Below are 21,771 nucleotides of genomic sequence, written 5' to 3'. Positions count from 1 at the left end.
CATCTGCTTCTCAAACTTATGTACAACAATCCCAACTATGAGCAGCTTTGCAGAACCGTGATTTAGAACCTGGTATCACTCTGTTGTCCCCATATGGTATGTTTCAGAAGAACCACATCTGATGGCAGCAGCTGCCTGGCTGTCCCTGGACAGGTCATGATGGGGAAAGGGCCTGTCTTCCCGCAGCTGATTAAATGCTGTGTCACCTTCTCCACCGAGCTCTTGGTTTTCACTTGAGTCCACTTGACCCTATTACCTACCCCACTGACGATGACAGTAAACATTTGCATAAGGCTTTACAGATTAAGGGCTTTTTCATCCATTATCTCATTTGATCCTCACCATGACCTTGTCAGGCAGGAAGGACAGGCTTTATTTTTACCTTTATTCTACGGAAGAGGAAACTGAAGCCCAATGACATTCAGAGACTTGCCCAAGGTTACAAGGCTGATGAGCTGGAAAGCAAGACTTGAAGCCAGGTCTCCCCACTACACATCCTGCCTGTCCCATTACTAGCTGCCTCCTGGTACAAGTGGCTCTGTGGATAATATCTCATTTCTTCATGGTCCTTGCTGGCCGGTAGTTTTATTCAGTGCCCCAAACCTCCCCATGCTAGAACATAAAATCCCTCAAGTTTGAAAGGAAAGACAGGTGGCAGCCAAAGTGCTCATTCCCGTGATGCATCACGGAATAATGAGGCCCGAAGTTTGCGGGCCGGCTGCCCCGTCTTCATCCCCCATGACATCCCTCTGCTTTTCTCCCACAATCCCCCTACTTCAATCCTCATCTGCTTAGATTGCCTCCGTCACCCCTTGTACCCACACCACCCACCCCACCGATTCTATAAAAGGGACAAAAGTTTGAAATGAAATAATGAAGACTCCCAAACTCTTCCAAGGAACTGTCAAACCACACTCTCTCTGGGTCCTCCTTCCCCGACCTTGTTCAGTGGGGATTGAGGGAGAGGGAGGATGAGAGCACCCTAAGCTTCTTCTCCGCTCCAATCAATCATGATTTTATAAATACCAGAGAATAAGACAACTTGGTGGTTTTCACAATAAGGTTGAGGGAATAACCAAAGGGTAGAGGATGACCAAGAAGCCAAGGGGGAAGCAGGAAGATAAAAAAAGAAAGAAAACAAGGTCAGTAGGAAAATAAAGAGGTTGTGACAGTACAAGAATCCTCATACAGAAACCAGAGAGGAGGACGTGGGTCCAAGACTGATGTATGGACTTGAGCAGAAAGCACCCTGGGAGGAAAGGAGAGATGGGGGGTTGCCTGTCCCCTATTCTGCCCTCCCATTAACATCACCAACACACCCTCCTCCACCACACCTATTCCCAGTACAAGGCTTCCTTTCAGGCCTAATCTATACTTATCCCCCAGACACAAGGCCATGGCTAGGATACATCCTACTATGTGCCAGGCCTCATGTTGAATACTTGATATGCTTTTCTCATTGAATTCTGTCAGTAAGTCTATGCATTTCATCATATTGGTGCTATTACCATCTCTATTTTACAGACAAGGACCTTAAGGATGCAAAGTTTAACAGGCTGAAGGTCACACAGTTGGTAAACAGCAGAGACCCATGGTCAGTTTTAAACTTTACCATTTTGCTTTTCTGCCTTTCAAGAAAACCTTGTTTGGTACCTCCACTTGGAAAGGGCCCCGACAAAGTGGGCTGGTTCAGGAACCACTTGCTGAAAGGTGGACTCTACACCCATAAACTGCTTTCTTCTAGAGCAGTTAGGTGTTGACTTAAACTTACCATGAGGTCTGGTCTGTGACCCCTCTCAAGGCTTGCAGTGGGCACTAGAAAACTCAGATCTGACCAACTGCCCCTTTGACTGGCAGCTAGCCTCCTTCAGGCAAGCCCCAACCTGGCCAATGGAGTCACAGCTGGGGCCAAGCCAGAAGGGAGGAAAACATACCTGCCAGAAGGTCAGAAGGAAAGTGGCAGATCAGCACCCACAGCTCCATGGGCTGGGACCCATGTGGAAGGGGCAATATTTCGCCTCTGCCAGATACAAGTCGTCACCCCAAAACCACTTCGAGTTGGGATAGGGTAGTGAGCCCAGGACAGGGACCCAAGCTTGACTCCTGGCTCTTCCCTGTGCCCAATTAGCCTCCTCCCTCCAGCCTCTGCACCCCTCCACCAAACTGCCCACCTCACCGCTGTTCTTATGAAGGTTAATTCAGATAAATGGTGCAAAGCATTGATGACCACAAGGCTAGGCATGGAGTACTAATAACTGTGACTCCACATGCATTGCCTTATTGGGTCTTCAGGTGACTTAAATGAGAACAAAGCAGCGGCAGGTGATGTCATTTCCCCCAAAGTCACTCACTAGGAGGGAGGGGATCCAGGGTCCCGGAGCTCAGTGCTGGCTCCAGGCCATGCTTCCTCAGGAAACCCCCAGTGGCTGCTGTTACTGGTGTTGTGAGCATGGTCACTGCTGTGCTAAGTTCTCTTTCCTGGGAGCTGCCCTGGAAACCAGTAATGGAGAATGAACTACAGCAGGTTATCCGCAGGATAACTGGAGGGGAGTGAGTTTGGCAACAATCTTCTACTGTTGCCCTAGGTGAGGGGAGCTCAATGCCAAGACTAAACCAAGTGGTCTGAGTCAGTCTCGGCCCTAGGCAAGCTACCTTCCCTCAGTGCCACCAAGAAGGGCCTGTCGAGGGGATGTTTCATGTCTGGAATTATGAGCTGAAAAGAACAAATCACCACAGGAAACTAGAAGAAAGAACCCCAACCAAAGGGAGAGAGGTCCCAGGTGGCCAGGTCAGGTCTCGGGCACTAACTTGTAGCAGAAGTCAGCGTTGTGCTTATAAAATCGGCAGAGGTTCCCGTCATCAGGGGGCGTGGCACAGAAGAAGATGGATGGCGACAGATTGTACCGGCCAATCTTGCAGAATTCATCCATTTCTCGCAGAGCGCCAGGCTCGATGGCAACACGATCCCCTGGAGAGGAAAATGCGAGTGGGAGCAGCGCTTCTGTGAAGGGGGTCATGCTCCTGGGCAGGCGCCAGTGGGGAACTCTGTCCCAGAGAGCCACCCCCCTCCCTGGGACCCAGGGTGCACCAGACAAGTCCTATCCTAGAGCTGCCACAGAAAACTTGGGATGCAGGATAGACTCACACTCTGGGAGAGAATGACCAGCCCACTTCTCCACAGACTGGTCTGACCTACCCTTTCACTCACTCATGGAACAAGCCAACCCTCCACCCCCAGCTCCACAATCACTTCCCAGCTTGGGAAACAGAGAAAAGCTCCCTCTCTAAGGTAAGCCAGGACCCAGCTCAAGCTGCTGTGTGGGGTTCACAGGCTTTTTCCACTTCACCTGTTTTGAAAATATGGGACAAGTTCTCACCAAACACAAGAGCCACAATTACGGCATGTCTTAAGTTCAGTCTGGTTGTATTTAGATATAACTAGAAGTTAACAGAGTCTTGGGTTAGGAGGCTGGCTCAGGCAAAAGACTCAGGGAGGTCTGAGACTCTGGTGGAGAATAACACTCAGGCTTGTGAACTAGTGTCCTTCTCCTCTTGTCCACTTGTCTCTGGTTCTGTTTTAAGTTAATATTTAGGTATTGATAAAATGGGCCAGATTACATGGATCACTACATGAATTCTGATAAATGTACTCACCTGTGTAATATGAACACCCATCATCATACAGAACATTACCACTACCTTGGAAAAGCTTTTCTTCGTGTCCCTTCCCAGTCACTCCTCACCCCCTATCCCCAGAGGGCTGCACAAGGTGAGCTGGGGCCTCCTTAGCCTGACACGAGTCACCCGTGGGAGGTTTGCCCTTTACTAAACAGACACGTTAATTTTATGTCTTTTTGTGTTAGAAGTGCCTATAGAAGAGTGCAGAGTCCTGGTATGTAGCTAGTGTTCATTAACAATAGTGGGGCAGTGATGGTACTAGTAGTAGTAGTAATGTAAGTAGTATTAACTATTTTTATTGTATTTATCACTATTATAACTATCTGAGCTGGTGTTATTGAACAGGAAATCACACTCTAAGATAGCCAGATTGTAGAGAAGTTAGGAATTCTTCCATGCCTTATTGATTCTTTAAGATTTATGTTAGAATTTTAGAAACAAACGTAAAGAACTACTCAGTGAGTGCTCTTCTTCTTTCTAGACTAGTTGATTAGACCTTTCAGTCCAAATCAGCAAGGGAAACACTTCAATAAAAATTTTTGTGTTTTACGGATGCCTGGGTGGCTCAGTCTGGTTAAGCATCTGCCTTCCGCTAAGGTCAGGATCACAGGGTCCTGGGATCGAGTCCCACATGAGCCCCACATCAGACTCCCTGCTCAGCAGGAGGCTGCTTCTCCCTCTGTTGCTCCCCCTGCTTGTGCTTTCTCTCATTCTGACAAATAAATAAATAAAATCTCTAAAAAAGGATCCACAAAAGTCCCTGCAACCACCAAAATGTGCTGTTCCACATGTAGGCACCCCTCTGTTTTCTCTGCAGCCCTTGCTCCAAATTATGTTCTAACACTGACAATGAGTTCTTCAAGCTAGGATTCAAGATCCATCATCATCAAGTGGGGTTTTGTACGTCTCAGTTTTGTCTTCTAATGATTACGTTATAATAAAAGAATAATAACTCACAGTTGTATAGTGCTTTTTAAAGAGGGACTTTAATACAGATTACTAATTTTTAACATCCCCACTAACTCCCCAACACAGAACCTCTACTCTGAACAGCACAGAATTATTAGCAACCCAGGTATGTTACACTTGCCTCCATAATTTTATTTTTCTGTTCCTCTTAACCAGAATATTCGCTTCTGACCTCTTCACGAACTCAAATACAAAACTGTTCTCAGTTCTCCAGTTGCTGGACAGCCCAGTGGTTCTGAGCACTTGCTTTAGTATCAGAAGACCAAGGCTGGGACCCCAGCTTGGGATTCGCTGGTGTGGGACCCCGGACAATCACCATGGTTTGCTTTCTTCATTTGTTAAGGAAGAAAATAATGCCTACATTAGAGTTGTTTCAACAATGAAATATATAATTATACATGTAAATATCTAACATGGAGGCTAACAAATAGTTAAATCAATAAATATTAGCTGCCTTTTTCTTCCTGTAATTATTATTGTTCAAGTTGGTCCAGCTCAAAGACATATCTCCTCCATGAACCTTCTTTAAACACCTCTGCCTACAACAAATGCCCTTTCCTTGAACTGTAAGAGCCCTATTCTTTTTCACACCTGATAGCACAGTATGGTTTTTTGAAAGATTTTATTTATTTATTGGTCAGAGAGAGAAAGAGAGCACAGGCAGGCAGAGTGGCAGGCAGAGGCAGAGAGAGTAGGTTCCCCGCTAAGCAAGGAGCCCGAAGTGGGACTCGATCCTAGGACCCTGTGATCATGACCTGAGCTGAAGGCAGCGGCTTAACTGACTGAGCCACCCAGGTGTCCTGCACATTATGGTCTTATTCTCTAATTACTTCTATTTATATATGCCCTGATGTCTGATCTCCCCAACTAGATCAAAGTATCCAGGGATTGGCTCTTCTCAATTTTCTGTATCCCTCAAAGCACCTGGCAGAAGGTGGGACCCATTGTAGATGCTGACCAAGCACTTCTTATAACTTAAATTTAAAGAACCCCACTCTGTTTTGACTGATATTAAGGGATCTTGTCCCACAGGTAAGAATCGATCAGTGGCTGTTGGGAACTACGAATCTTCCTCTTGGGGATAATGCCACAAAACCTCAGGGGCTGCCTCAACTTCTATTCAGAATGAAATGAAACCCAAGTCCAGCTTCTTTAGGGCCTGGCAGTTCCTCTCTGTGTAGCTGTGCTGAGGCAGTCTCATAACTGACACAGAATGGTGTCTCCTGCCATCCTTCTCCTTATCTCGAATCATCTGCTGTCATCACCAGGCTGTACAGTGGCCTCCTCAGCAAAGGAAGGATACAGTCAACAGCTGGCCTTGTCACACAGCTGGGATATAATTCACTGTATTGGGGAACATCACAGGCTACCACAGCTGAGAAGTCCTCCCTCCAAGAGAATGAACTAAACAAGTCTAGAAAAATACTCGTGGTTTTCCAGTCATCCAAGAAGATCAAAGACTACATCCAAGACCCTGTTTCTCAGCAGGTGGAGGCAGTTTGTGTTTCCTATGGCTGGAATATTTCCCCCACCCCTATACCTAGCTTATCCCTTCACTGCCTTCAGATGTTGGGTTAATTGTTCCTCCCTCAGAAGAGCCAGATCTGGTTAGAAGGTACTGATCAAATCGCTATTCTTCTCAGGCCCTCAACACAACAGTAACTAAGCAGCTGTACATGTGTTCCAGACCTGTCTTCCTCTGTGAAAAGTCACATTCCATGTGTGTAGAAATGGAGCCTATCTTATTCACTGCTGTAACCCCCGGGCTTCATAGAGGGTCCGGCCCCAAGAAAGTACACACAAATATTCATTTATGCTGAGGCATAAATAAATCAGTTAGTTGAAGGGTTTTGCTGACCTGGTTTTAGGTGCTTGACCAGTGATCCCACTTTTACAACTGTCCCTGAAGCTTCATGACCCAGCACCATGGGCTTTTCCACAATAAAATCACCAATTCGACCATGCTGCCAGTAGTGGACGTCTGAGCCGCAGATCCCAACAGAATGCATCTTCAGCAGCACTTCTGAGAAGAGGAAGGAGAAAACAAGTGAGGGAAGGCACAATGACGCCTCTGCCGTCTGAGGCACCACCATGCTTTCCCTCTGGACTCTACTCATTGGGGTGCGTGGGTGGCTCAGTCGGTTAAGCGTCTGCCTTAGGCTCAGGTCATGATCCCAGCGTCCTGGGATTGAGCCCCACATTGCAGTCCCTGCTCCTTTTTCTCCCTCTGCCCCTCCCCCATCCATGCTCTCTCTCATTAGCTCTCTCTCAATAAATAAAAAAATTTCAAAAACAAACAAACAAACAAACACCCCAAAGAAAAACAGTAGTTGTGCTGTGAGGGCATTTTCTAGATGTAATTAACATTTAAGTAAGTAGACCCTGAGTAAAGCAGAGTACTCTGCCTAATATGGGTGGGCTCTACCCCGTCAGTTGAAGGCCCTAGGAGAAAAGACAGGTTTTCCTGAAGGAATCCTCCAAGGCTGAAGCATCAACTTTTACCTGAATTTCCAGCTTGCTGGTCAGCCCTACAAATTTCAGACTTGCCAGTCCTCACAATCATATGAGCCAATTCCTTAAAATAAATCTCCCCTGCCCTGTCCCTAGAGACATATATAATAAACCTATATATAAACAAATGTATGTAATAAATCTCTCTTGGTTCCATCTCTCTGGAGAACTCTAATATACTGTATAAACAAGATATTAATAGGAAAAAAAATGTATCAACCGCCTAAGGGAAAAACTCTTTTCTAGGAGATAACTGATGCCACACAATTAATATGCTATGCCTGCTTCTTACCTATCTTGACAGAAAGGCTGGCAAAATCTAGGCTTGGCAACACTTTGTGAGCTATCTACGTTCTTCATGCCTGTCGTTTTGTTTAAGAATGCAGCTTTAGTTTAAACCATCCAAAGGTTTCAAAGGGTATTTCCCCCTCACGGGTTTGAATATGTGAGATTTGTTGGTATTGTTGTTGTCAGTTTTCCAAGTTAAAAATAATGATGCCACCGAGCCCCTTTGCTGAAGTAAGTGTTGAAGGATTACTGGCCTGGTCTGACTCAGATGCAAGTATCTCCCTGAGAAAAAGCTCTGTCTTAGAAAGACAAAGAGACCTAAAGCTCTGCGGTGCATTCAGGTGTCTCACACCCTGCCCTTGCCAGAGATCACCATCAGTCCACCCCAGGTGTGGCTCTGTAGAAACTTCTCTGTCCTTGGCCTTGGTGACAGAGTAAGAAATGGCAGGGTGCAGATGGAGATCAAAGTAGAGGAAATTATCTGAGTTTCCTCTCTTTAAAGTTACCAACTTATAATAAGAGGTTAAATCTGACTTGCTAGAATGCCAGCTGAAATTTACCATCATTTCTCCTTCTAATGCAAGGGCAGCAAGAGACAAGTGAGAGCAGAATGCCGGGTCAGAGAGAGAAACAGCACCAGGGTCCTTTGAGTCCAAGACAGCCCTTGTTTGGCGACTTCTAGAATCCATACCGATTTCTCAGGACATGGTAAAGGGCCTCTTTCACTTCTCTGAACAAGGTATCTTGGTGAAAATGCTTCAGTCCTAAATGTGTATTACATGCTGAACACTGATAGAAACAGCTATTGTCTGTATGTTTATAAATCAATAAGCCAGCTGACCTTTGAATAGCAAAGCTCTGGGGGCTCCAGGAAAGCTGCCTTCAGTCCGATGTTCGCACATCCCCAACTCACCCAGGACAGAGAGGAGACCCGAGTGGTTGGGTATGGGGTGAGTTATCTATAGACACTCTTTGCCTTACTCCTCTGCCTCAGTTCAGAGTCCCGCAGATTCTGAAGTGGGACTCCATGGTTGGGAGGGATTGGAAAACTGTCAGCAGGTTATCTGCCCCAGGGAACAGGGGCCATGACTTCCCCAGGTACACACAGCACTCCAGGAAATGTGCTTGTCATCTGGGTCTCACAGGCTCGCCCAGTGAGAGGCCAGAGGACTGGAACAAAGGTGGCAGGAAGCCTGCCCCAGAGTTGATCGGGACCCTGGGGCAGCACTCCATGCAGTCCCTCCCATCCCCACTGGACTAAAGGTCCTAGTCTTCCTAAAGTGATGCTCTCTTTCTAATTAAGAGATTAAGTTCTACAGACTCGCTCATTTTCAAAGCTTTGGTTAGGGTTAGGACAGGATCTGGCCACCTGAATAGCGGTTTAAAGTATACAGAGTAACCCAACTCTAGGTTAGGTCAAATGAGGTACAACTCTGCATTTGGTCCAGAGAGGTATTTTATGTCAAAAACTCTGGGACAAGTCAGCAATCTGATACGGTAGCTCTTCTGAATCTATCACTGTTTATGTAGCAGTTAAGTTGAATCTATCTAGTCATGCTATGGATGACAGACTAGGTTGACAGCTTAACAAAAAGACAGTTGTTGTTGTTTTTAAGATTTTATTTATTTATTTGAGAGAGAGAAAGAATGAGTGGGGGGAGAGGAAGAGGGAGAAGCAGGCTCCCTACTAAGCAGAGAGCCTGTTGAGGGGCTTGATCCCAGGACCCTGAGATTACGACCTGAGCCCAAGGCAGGTGCTTAAATGACTGAGCCATCCAAGAACCTCCAAAAGATAGTTTTTAATTGGAGGCAAAGTCATAAATAATAGGGAAAAAGGGGTAAGGAACAATGCACTGGTGTCTTCAGGTTAATAAGAAACAACAAAATGGGGCGCCTGGGTGGCTCAGTGGTTAAGCCGCTGCCTTCGGCTCAGGTCATGATCTCAGGGTCCTGGGATCGAGTCCCGCATCGGGCTCTCTGCTCAGCGGGGAGCCTGCTTCCTCCTCTCTCTCTCTCTGCCTGCCTCTCTGCCTACTTGTGATTTATCTCTGTCAAATAAATAAATAAAATCTTTAAAAAAAAAAAAAAAAAAGAAACAACAAAATGTAAGTCGAGTATCCGAAGGACCTACCATTTGGGCCTGGTTCAGGGATAGGATAGTTCTCCTGAAGGAAATAAAAACAGAAAAATCATTTAGCATTCATAGTAACTTTCCCTTATGAATATTTTCAACTGTTTAGTCAATGTAGAGTTTTACTCAAATATTTTTTCTAAGAATGAACACAGGTTCAGACCATAGGGCAGCTGCGTGGATGCCTGAGGGGGCCCCCTAAATCATACTGTCTCTAATTCCTTACCTCACCCCACCCCATGGTGCAATTTGCCCTAGACTAATAAAAAAGTGTACTAAACGTTCCCCTAGGCAGAAAGGATGTTTGGACTGCCATCCATATCAGATCCTTCCCTTCTCAAAAAACACATTCTTAAGATAGAGATTTGTTTGGTCTGGGAAACTCTTATAGGGAGAAGGGTGAAGGCATCTGGTAGTAGCACGTGAGGGCTTTGACCTCTAGACACGCTGAAAAAAATGCACACTGCTGCTCTTCCCTTTACATGCGCACACACCGACCAGCGCTCAGCCCTCTCTTCTGAAACCTCCCATGTGGAGTTTTAGAGGCCCTTTGGGAACACACAAGACCTGCACCTCGGCCACTCCCCAGGTTCAAAAAGCAATCTGAGCTATTCGGAATTCATAGCTATTATGATTATTTACCAACTCTGCTTCCCACTGCAACGAGCTGGGAAATTCATGGTGACAAGAAGGAAGGACACTGTGTGGCCAGATCCAAGGGTTCATTTTATGAATTCCTTGAAGGTGGCCAAGAAGACAAGGGAGGTGAGATGTTCACTGAACCAGCTATGCACCAGGCAATGTTCTGGCTTTACGCACATCATGGCACAAGGCCCACAGTGTGCAGAAGAGAAACCCAAGGCTTGGAAGTGAAATAAGTTGGTCAAAGTCATAGCGCCACAGAGTGGCTAAACCAGGACTAAACCTGACTCCTCAGCATGCCTCACTACATGCCACTGCACACCAAGGTGGAATATACCTTTTCTCCTTCATTATCTCTGCCTCCAACCAAGCCAGCCCTGAATACCTGGAAAAAAAATCAAGCTCAAAGCAACAGCTGGGCCCACCAAGTAGCCCTGGGTGGCTAGTGATTACTACTGTAAACATTTGTTGGAGGGGACAGAGCGACCAATCTTTGCCCTACCACCTGCCATAGCTGCAGTGACTTTCCTAGACACTAGAGGGTGCTGTGCAGATAGCCTGGCTTTTCCCTAGTGGCTGATTGCGTATTATCTCCTTGCAAATCAGCTTTTCCTTTTCCTTCTTTCTTGCTGATTCGAACCACCCTTACCATTCGGCTGGGCTCCTGACTCCCCTCTCTGCAGGAGACATGCCACAGAAGCACAGGACCGTGTTAAGATCAGCCCTTAAGTCTGTAAATGTTATCCTAAGCAAGGCTGTGGAGATCATGGTTGAGAAAGTTATCACCACATGATTACTAAAAAAAAACAAAACAAAAACAACTAGCTTTTCATTTGTGGTTCCTTGGAATGACGCTGGCCACAGTCCTGTTTGCTTAATCTCTTTTTCTGTCTCAGATTTCAGTGATGATATTCTTTCATTCACCCTATTCCTCATCTACCAGTTTCTTAGCTCCCCTGAGATCCCCAGCTTTCACTGTTACCCCCCGCAGCCCTTTCATCCCCAAAGTTTTGTTATCAGGCATATTCATGGTTTTCTGAACAGGATTTCTTACCTTTCTTGAATGACAGTTAACAAAGGGATAAAGGGGAGTAGAAGTAACTGTTCTTTCCTGCAGTTATGTCGGTCTTCCAGCCTTTTTCACTTCCAGTCAGAAATACATCACATACATATCCTCCCTTCCAATCCCTCCAGGTCTCCCCCAACCTCCCCCAATCAGTCATGGAAATACTTCAGGAGGAACTCTCTGTGGGAGCTTAGAATCATTCCAGGTGCCTCTTGCTTCCTGTTATCTTGGATTTATTTCCTAAATATATTTTGTTAAATTAGCCTGAAAGTTTATTTCCTAAATAGATCCTCACGGGCCTCCACTCTCTACTTCCACCCACAGGGCTGAGTTCACACCCTCCGTGCCTCTTGACTGGGTTGCAGTAACGGCCTTGACATGAGGAGAAATCAAGGGAAAATGCCTTTTCCCTCCTGCAGCTGACCCGAGTAGAGCAGGGGAACTCACACTCTGGAACTGAGCGATGTGCAAAACCCAGGCTCCCCTTGCCAGTTGCCTGACCTCGGGGCACTTACGCAAGCTCTTTGTGCCTTTGATTTCCCTCTCTGCGTAATAAGGATAATCATCAGACACAGTGCCCCACTCACAATAAGTAAATTAGCTCTTGTTACAAAAGAAGTAGAACCGAAGTCCTCTATTTCCTATCATTAACTCACTCTATGATTGAACCAGCTCTGGACAGCCTTCCTTGTCCTTTTCCTCTTGCAAAGTGCACTTTTTCAGAAACTGTTTTGGGGACAAGTTATTTCCCTTGTTGTCACGTCAATATTAAGAAAACTACAGTGCTCCTTAAAAGGCTGGCATTTGGGAGAGAGGGAAATAGGATTCGGGCAGTGTTTTAGCCTCATTCTACCAGGTGTTGTAAAGTGTGTCAAGCCAAGCTCCCTGCCTTAGAGTGAGAACTTGGAGGCCGGCCTCACCTGGGGGCCTCCAAGCTCTCATTCACCACCTCCTCCCACCTGCAAGGCCTCCTGACAACCTGCCCACCAGCTGCCCCCCACACTTATGAGCAGAGCAGGCGACCTTACTTTGCTTAAACCTTCCACCTCAATTTTCCTCCTCCCTTGAGCATGTTTGGAGCATAGGAGGAAAATCCAAAAGTTTCCTAATTGGCCATTTGGTCATAAATGGCTTTGTTCTAGCCGCATTAGCCCTGACAAACTTGGGGTCAAAGTAGAAGGGTCGACTCTCCCAAAGTCCACTGAGCCACACTCCAGCCCATGCTCTCAGGGCTCCAACCAGCCTCCTTCCGCTAACAATATTTATTAAAATACAAATCCCTTTAAAGTGCCCAGTGGCCCTGGTGGACCCCCAGGCTCTGGAAGCCTCCTGCAATTCCCAGTACACCCTGGGGCTCACTCCCTCACCTCCTGGGACCACTTCCCCACCTTCAAGTTTCCACAAGAGGCAGGAAGTGAAGGGAAGGGAGATATCTGGGGTGACTTCCTAATGCTTGTGGGAACTCAGGGAGATGGAGGTTTGGATGGGTTGGAATTGCTGAGAAGACATCCCTGTCCTCATGGGGCTGGGAAGGTGGTCCCTTTCTCTCCTTTGAGCTTCCCAAGCACCTAGGACTGGATCCACACAGGATGGTTAAAAGTCTATTTCATTCTCAGCTGTGATAAATAAGTCAATTTTTAAAAATTAATGTCCCCCTAATTCAAAATGCACAAACATAACCATGTATGATTATACCTGTTGATGGTTCTATAAGCAAATATATGAAGTCTCTCATCTTTGTTGGATGTTCTCATGTGTTAGTAACATTGATTAAATGCTGCGTTCAGGTCTAGGAAATGGGACATTTACATTAAAAAAATTATTTATCTAGCTGACTATCACTTCGTAAAATCTGAATATATTCCCTCCTTTGTGTAAATCCGATTTTGAGGGAACTGCCAGTTTAACAGCCACACTAGAAGACTTACCAAGTGGATGCCAATACTGTGGAAAGTACGTATTTCTCCCCTTTCTTAATTTCTCTGTGATACACTTTAAAGATTTTATTTATTTATTTGACAGAGGGAAAGGGGTGGGCACAAGCAGGGGGAGCTGCAGGCAGAGGGAGAGGGAGAAGCAGACTCCCTGCAGAGCAGGCAGCCTAAGTGGGGCTCAATCCCTTGACCCCAGGATCGATCATGACCTGGGCTGAAGGCTGACAATCAACTGAGCCACCCAAGCGTCCCTCTGCCATGCCATTTTAAAAGAGAAATTTCCAAAAAATAAAAAATAAAATAAAAGAGAAATTTCCCCCATACCCATAGTTCTAGCTTTTCCCTCCAGAATAGGGCTACTTTCACTACACCTCTTAGTAGTACTAGGATTTATTACATAAAATGTTAAGATTCTATTTGTGGTACTGCTGCTACTTTTGGGGGTGGGGGAGTGAGCTTTCTAGGCCTATTGCAGACAAACTGCCCTTCCACAGCAGTTGGCAGAGATGGCAGGATTTGCAGGATTTAATTTCCTGTTGTTTATCTGGTTTGGGTCTTGCTTTATTACTGAAACATAATTAAGATAAAGGGAAGTGGTATTTCTTCCATTTATTTTCTGGTTTTTTTTTTTTTTTCAGGAGTTTTATATTCTATTTTCAGTGCCTCTGACTGATAAATCTAGTTCAAGTGTTAAAGGGTTAAGTAGGCTGCATTTCCTCCTCACTCTTGCCTGTAATCTCCCAGTTTAATCCAGCTGCTACTTAAAATGTATTACAGCCCTTTAATTTGATCTCCATCCCTCAGCTGGTGGGAAAAATAATCAAGGGAAGAAAGAGACTGTGATGCTCAGGACCACTTACTTGCGCTGCCAGTGTCGATGCCCCCCCCCCCCCATTAAATAATCCCCTCCTCCTTACCCCAAAAAGCTTAACAGTAAAGTACATATGTGAGGAGGAGATATTTTCAATGTGTTATATTACAGACATGGAATTATTTTACTTTATAACAATTATTATAGGGAGGCCCGGGAGGCTCAGTCGGTTAAGTGTCTGCCTTTGGCACCAATCATCATTCCAGAGTCCAGGGATCGAGCCCCACCTCGGACTCCCTGCTCAGTGAGGGGTCTGCTTCTCTCTCTGCCTACTGTTCCCCCTGCCTGTGTTCTCTCTCTCTGACAAATAAATAAATAAAACCTTATAACAAAGCAATTATTACATATTCAAAGCAGTTTTTTTGACCTAGGCTATAATACATTTCCTCAAAGGGCCAAAACTCAAGAAGTATCTTCGTGGGGCCTAATTAATATTTAAGCTTGACGCAAACATGTTTTCTCTGCACTTTATAATTAAACATCAACCCATCATTCTAAAAGAACGATTTTCCCCTTAACTTGGTCTTTCCTCAAGGGGTGCAGAATTTGCCATCCCAAAATAGATCTCTTTGACAAAAGAGTTATTTTAGGCTGATTATTTTTAACAGACAGCAGACTTAGGAAAAGCTCTGAAAACTAAAAAGTTACCTTCTCCTTTTGTAAGGGTGTCTCCCTCTCCACATCAGGAAAATGACTAAACCTCTCTTACCAAAGAAGAAGGCAAAGATTTAAATTTGCCTAACAACCATACCCTTGTGTACAGTGCTTTTCCTGAAAACTTCCCATAACTGGCTTCCCCTACTTCAAGATCTTTTGTCTTTAGCTGGAAATAGTACTTAAGGTGTACCTTGGGCCATTTCATGAAATGACTCAGTTTTCATCATGCCTCCCATCCGTACATTAACTACACATTATTGAACTTGTTTTTCTCCTGTTAATCTTCCATTACAAGGGGTCTCAGCCAAGAACCTAGAAGCACATCACGAAACAAAACAAAACAAAACAAAAATCTGACTATCTTGCATCCCAAATCCAGTGTTCAGTCCCCTGCAAAGGGGGCCTGGGTTGTTCCTTTCTTCTTCCTGGCCAGATGCTGGTGCTTGAAATGTGGCAGAGTGTCAGGAGTAAGGCAGATAAGGTGCCTGGGTGGCTCAGTCAGTTAAGTGTCTGCCCCTCGTTGGACTCCCTGCTCAGTGGGGAGTATGCTTCTTCCTCTACCCCTCCCCACTGCTCATGATCTCTCTCTCTCTCTAATAAATAAAATCTTAAAAAAAAAAAAAAGGAGTAAGACAGATAAAGTGTGCTCAATGTGGTTGATGGCCTACTACTGATCTGTGATGCAACATGTACAGAAACGGAGCATTTGGAAATATTTACCACATTTTGACATTGCTGCAACATCAAAATACGGCAATACAAACACACTGGTCCATGGCTGAAAATATAAATAGAACTGGTGTTTCATCTGGGATTGTTAGTGAAGCACTACATCAAAGGACCCAGCAGCTGCCCCATAATACAGCACACACTCAACATGTTCATTCTCTCCGTTTCCCTTACCTGTCCAGTGAAACCCAGAGCATTAAAAAAACCAAAGCCACGCCCAGCCCCTACCAGCAAAAACAGCTTCTGGGGATAAAATCTCATTCGACTGTTTTATATCCCAACTTCATGAATTAGTAACTCAGACAGAATTCATTTCCCAATCAAAAGGAATTTCTGTATTTCTCAAAACTGACCAAGAGGCAAAAAGTAATTAAACTGGTAAATACAAATGAATACAAGATTATTGCCTGGGTCCACATTTATTACAATTTAGTTCAGAACTATCCATACACGGGAACCTGTGTGGCCCAGTCAGTTGAGCATTGGACTCTATTTCGGCTCAGGTCATGATCTCAGGGTGGTGGTGATGAGGGGCCAGAAGGGAAGCTGAGGACGAAGCACAAGATGACACCCCACAACCACTCCCCCAACACACACACACACACACACACACACACACACACCCCTTCTGGGTGGATTATGTGTGACTATTTTCCAGGAAACTTCCAACTATCTTTTTATCTTTTTTTTTAAGATTTTATTTATTTATTTGACAGAGAGATCACAAGTAGGCGGGGGGGGGGGCGGCGGGGGGCCGTGGGGGAAGTAGGCTCCCTGCTGAGCAGAGAGCCCAATGCGAGACTCAGTCCCAGGACTCTTGAGATCTTGACCTGAGCTGAAGACAGAGGCTCAACCTATAGTGCCCGCCCAGGCACCCTACTTCCAACCATCTTCAAGTTAATTCTTTGCCAAGGGAAAAACCACCTTAGCTTAACAATAGCCACTTAACCAACAAACCTCTAGTATCCTGAGGGCATTCTTTAGCGTATGAAAGTCATTTTAGACACCTCTCTTTTTTCTTACCCTAACCCCCAAGTATATAATCAACCATTCCTCACAACTCCAGTACTTCGCCTCTTTCTGCCCCGGGGTCTTGTCCTAGTTGCTTTAATAAAATCCTTTTTGCACCAAAGACGTCTCAAGAATTCTTTCTTGGCCCCTGGTTCCGGACCTCACCCATCAGTGGGGCTGAGCTCTGCACAGGGCTCCAAGCTCAGCAGTCTGCTCCTCTCCCTCTCTCTGCCGCTCCTCTGCTCATACATGCACTCTCTCTCAAATAAAACTTCAAAAAAAAAAAAAAATTACCCATGTATTTGAAGGTGTTGGTCTTTATCTCTTCCTATGCTGAGATGATTTTTTTAAAATTTTTAGTAATCTGTACATCCAATGTGGGGTTTGAACTCATGACCCTGAGATCAAGAGTCCTATACTCTTCTGACTGAGCCAGCCAGTCAGAAGGTTTAAATGTCTGATTCTCCTAGGCCCTAGCCTCCCATATGCTGGGCCTTCTATAGGCACCATCTCATGGTAAGGTCTGACCGAGGGCAGGCTGCCCCAAAATGGGCTGTTTTGGCATGTGGATTATTTTGAGTTGAAGGCAATCAAGGTCCTACAGGCTCAGGAGAAACTTTTGTCCCTCCCTTAACTACAAAGAAGAATCTAAATTGGAGGGTCTTGACCACGGATAAATTTTATCTGAGTAATCCATCTATATGGGAAGGGAAATATTTATTTACTAAACATTTATTCTTTTTGATCTTCCTGTAAATTGCATTCATTCCCTTTGAAGTTCCAAGCCCCTACCTTCTTCCCCCTTAGTTCAGAATGACCAGAGACCCATTTTGTCTGTCTTTCGCATTTCCTTGTATGTGTGGATCCTCTGTATATACAAACTATTTTTTTTTTAAATTTTATTTATTTATTTGACAGAGAGAAATCACAAGTAGTTGGAGAGGCAGGCAGAGAGAGAGGAGGAAGCAGGCTCCCTGCTGAGCAGAGAGCCCTATGCGGGACTTGATCCCAGGACCCTGAGATCATGACCTGAGCTGAAGGCAGCGGCTTAACCCACTGAGCCACCCAGGTACCCTGTATATACAAACTATTAAACTTCACTTTCTCCTCTGTTAGTCTGTCTTGCATCACTTTGACCTGGGGTCCAGCTAGAACCTTTGAGGGGTCAGGAATTCTTGTTCTCTGACAAACCTTCAGTCCTCAACCCAGAGATGAGAACTCCTGTCATGCCCATTATACAGATGGGAAACTGAAGCAGAAAGTAGTCTGGTGAGTCACACAACTATTAAACAGCGGAGCTGGCACTAAACCCCACTCTGGGCCTCAACCTGGCTCATGCCTTCATAACTGTTTCCCTTTAAAGAGGACCTCAGTGAGCTGTACTTCAAGTTGACACTTATTGCTGACAGGCTTTTGCCTCTTTGACACATCAAGCTGGCTGCCTCTCCCCCTTGCTCTACTTAAAATAGGGAGGGGGAAGTAAAAGTCCTCCCCCCCCCATATTTGTGTTTTCCTCATTATAAAAGATAAACCACCAGCCAGTGTGTGTGTGTACACACATACACTCACTCTCTCTGATTTACCACCCAATTTAGAAATGCCCAGAGCCAAGGCACCATGCAGACCTGAATCCCCAGGCCAGGGAGTTGGAGCTGCCAGGGTCCTTCCCCTGCTATGGCCAAGGGGATCACTAGCTACATAGCAGGCAAGGAATTTAATTTTTCCTTCCCTGCAGCCCCAGTATCAAGAAAGAAAAGGGAATCCTTCCTGCCTTCTCCATAGGTAGGAAGAAGCTAGACGTTAAGTTTCCTTCCTGGCAGGTGGAAGATGGCAGGAAGGTTGAAGAGGCCCAGGTCAAATGTCCCCCAGAGACCGCTGCCATGGATGCTGACTGGTCCCTGGGCTTGCCTGAAGTGGGGTGGCAACATCAGGAAGGGTTGAGCCCTTGCTTCCTGCTTCAGGAACCCTTCTAAATCCTGCTTCAGATTTTAGAAATGGCTTGTCCCCAGACTATTCCCTTCACACGAGCTCCCGAGGCACAACCATTTCTATCAGTGGACCCTGACCCCAGCTGGCCAAAGTGGCCACAGCCTGCTATGCCCAGGAAATCTTGGATTTCATTTTGGTTCTCCCACAGAAAGGAGAACTGGTGTTTGCTCCCAAAACTGCCCTAGGGCTGTTCCTCCTTGTTGCTTCCTTGTTTACTAATGGTACCACCAACCCCCAACAACTTACCTATTTGCCTTACAGGAGGGGGTGGAAGGGCAGAGATGCTCGATGGAAGTCAGGGGACTCTCTGTGGAGGTACTGGGGGTCCTTCTCTAGAGGGAGCGGTGAGGGGCCAAGAGGGTCTGTGTTGAGGCACAGGCATCTCTGAGGCAGCACAAGCATCCCTGGTTACTCTTCTCAGCGGACAACTTTCTGCCCCTTCGCCTGAGTGTGGGGCTCTCTCCAGGGTAATGTCCTCCACTTGCTGCCTTCTCACTCTGCACGTCCCACTCAAGCTCGTTCATCTACGAACTCCCACTAGGGTGCTACTTTGGTCAGGGGAAGACAGAGTTGTAAACCAAATGAAGTCTGTCCCTCAGTCATTGTGACAACCACCCCCCACTTACATATTCCCAAATGCCTCATGGGGAGGGGGTGCAGGACTGCTCAGTAAAGAAGCAGATGACTCCTGAATTTACATCTCTGGCCCCAAAATCATCCATAGATCCCAGATCCCTAGAACCAAGGTAATTTTTCAAAGATACCTTGCTGTCCCTTCCCAGAGACATCTTAAACTCAAACCTGATCTCATCATTCTAATCTACTCTTTTGTCTAGTAAATGATCCCACCACTTCCTACTCTCAAACAGACCTGAGGCCCTCAGGAACCCACCCTGAACCCTTTCAGTGTACCAATCCCACATCCACAGGCAACATTCTCTAGCCAGTTGTTTTTTTCCAGAGCCTTCAGGACACACCTACCCCAATTCCTCCCTAATACAAAAAGCAGATTCTAAGGCAAAGCTGATAAAATCAATCTTTTAAAAAATGTTTATTATTGTTCATAAAATCAATTTTAAGTTCAGCTTCCTACCCCCTCCAATCTTCAAGGCTTTGCTCTAGAGAGCAGTGACAAAAGAGAGGTCATGTGGCAGTGCAGTGGGGGAGCATGAGTTTAAGAGTTAAGGCAAAGCAGATCCTGGGATTGCAATTTTAGTTCTGCTACATATTAGGTCCATGACTTAAAGCAGGGCTTGAGCAGCAGGAGAAGCAGATCCTGTCCACCTCTCCAGGTTCAAATTCCATTCAGTACATCCCACTATTTGCAGGGCCAGGAAACAGGATTTACAATCTAGTACTTCATGTATCTTTGCACTTGTTTCTATATTTTCCTGAATGACTCCTACTTATCCTTCAAGATACAGGTCAAGGAGCATCCATCTCCTCTGGGACCTCTTTCCTAGGCCAAGGGTCTCTTCCTGTGAGGGCTTTATTCTGTGTAGTCTCCATCAAAGCCCTCACACTCTCATTGTTAAGTTCATCTCATCTATCTCCCTAGAGCAGTTTGAGGGTAGGGGCTGCTAGCCTTTGGCCCAGTGCCTGGCATATGGCAGACACCCACTCATCTGATATGTGTTTGTGGAATGAAGGACTGAGTTGGAGATCACTGCAAGCTGCGCTTTGCTGTACTACTTAGCCTTCCTTACAATACCACCTGGTGTTGGGAGCAATAAACACTAATAGCGTCACTTTAATCAGGACCTTGGGGTGAAGTTCCACAGTGAGTGGAGAGAGCACTGGACCCGAGCTCTCATCTGGGCTCTGTTAACTAATCAAGCCTGTCACCCTTGGGCAGCACCTTCTTAACTGAGGGAGATGGGAGAGTGGCTCAAGGCAGGAGTTTGTAATCTGGGGTCCACAAACCTCTAGAGAGTTAATGGAGGGACTTAATGGAAGTCCACAAAAATCTCTGAAACTGCTGCCAAACTCAGTCTATTTGGATTCTGTGGGGAGAGAGACCACAGATTCTCAAACAGTCAAGAACTGCTACTCTGGATAATCTCCTGAGTCTCTCCTATCTAGATCCTAGTGCATATTCTCTTTGAGGAGGAAGGAAGTCCCAGGGAGCAGTAGAGAGGGCTGGAACCCGTCCCACACACCCACTGCCATCTCAGGCCCATCTGAGATGGACTTTGTCAAGGGACCCGTTACACGACCACAGGGCTGATCCTGCAGCACCCTGACTTTGGCCGTGTGAGCCAGAGAGCAGATGAAAAGGTATGGTGCCCCAGAGGCATATATACACAATGCTCTTAAAGAAACAATGGAGCCGGATCAGAGGAAAATGGCCGAAAGGGAACCAAGTGTGGACTAAGGGCGGTAAGGAGGAGAGAAGTTTTAGAGACATGTACACTATCCAGATCCAGAAGTCTGGCATAGGAACAGGGAACAATAGGAGTCCTGGAGATGCAGCCAGTGCTGGAAGGAAAAGAGGCAGCAACTGGCACCTTCTGAGTACCTAATTAAGTGCTGGGTACTCTTGTGATCATAATAATCCTGCAAAGGAGTTATGAGCCCCACGCAAGACAGATTAAACACGAGTCCCACGGCTTTTAAATGTCCCTGTGGCCCTCCTTTCTGCCCTGCACCGTCTTCCAGGAGAAGTTCAGGGCATGTCCTATATGAGGGAGCCTCCTGGGATCTCTTTCCATGTGCAATGGCAAGGAGCTAGACTAGACTCTGCAGCTGGAGGAGGCGGCAGAAGGCTTCAATCGGGTTTGCAAACTTCCTGGGCTCTGGCCACGTGCCGGCCACGGGGCTGGGTTCCGGGGAGACACGCGACAAGAACCTTCCTCTTAGCACCTTACACCCAACAGCCCCCTCCCCCCAACATGGTAACCAGCTCTGATCCGGGTGGCCGGGACACGGAGGTGAGGGCCATCGCCAGGCTGGAACTGGTGAGCTGGGACCGTGGCTGAGTCCGGAGGCCAGCAGGGCAGGGTCGGGCTAGGTCTCCCTTCCCCCTTCCCGTTTTACCAGGCGCAGGTCTCCGGGTCCGTGCACCACCAGAGAGAGGTTCTCGGCCTTGGCCGCCGCCATGTCGTTTTCTCCCTGCCGGGCCGGGACGCCTGACGGTTCTGATGGTAGCCCCGCGAGGGTTGAGGGTTAGAGCCAGGAGGCCCCGCTTGTCAGAAAAGGCGCACGCCCGGCCCGGGGCGGGGCTTCCTCGCCCCTGACAACCGGGGCGGGGCTAGTGTTGGGGGGGCGGGGCCTCCCTGCGACGCTCCGCCGTTTG

The 21,771-nt window shown here is 46.5% G+C and overlaps 1 protein-coding gene across 2 annotated transcripts in view; it reads right to left on the bottom strand.

Annotated features, from left to right (window-relative positions):
• SORD (sorbitol dehydrogenase) overlaps positions 1–21,707 on the bottom strand; it is a 32,719-nt gene extending 11,012 nt beyond the window's left edge. Inside the window, exons 1-4 of one of the 2 annotated variants that reach the window (XM_059372724.1) lie at positions 21,513–21,697; positions 9,578–9,611; positions 6,506–6,670; positions 2,809–2,968 (exon numbers count right to left, since the gene is read on the bottom strand). In XM_059372724.1, coding sequence (XP_059228707.1) covers positions 2,809–2,968; positions 6,506–6,670; positions 9,578–9,611; positions 21,513–21,575 — 422 coding nt within the window. In that variant the 5' untranslated portion in view covers positions 21,576–21,697. Of the gene's footprint in view, positions 1–2,808; positions 2,969–6,505; positions 6,671–9,577; positions 9,612–21,512 lie in introns of both variants that reach the window. The other variant, XM_059372725.1, reaches the window with a different exon arrangement.
• Positions 21,708–21,771: the final 64 nt, after the last annotated feature.

The sequence above is a fragment of the Mustela nigripes genome, chromosome 13, assembly GCF_022355385.1.
Source record: "Mustela nigripes isolate SB6536 chromosome 13, MUSNIG.SB6536, whole genome shotgun sequence".
Classification (NCBI taxonomy): domain Eukaryota; kingdom Metazoa; phylum Chordata; class Mammalia; order Carnivora; family Mustelidae; genus Mustela; species Mustela nigripes.
The sequence above is the reverse complement of the archived record's forward strand: the minus strand, read 5'-3'. Positions and strand labels throughout refer to the sequence as shown.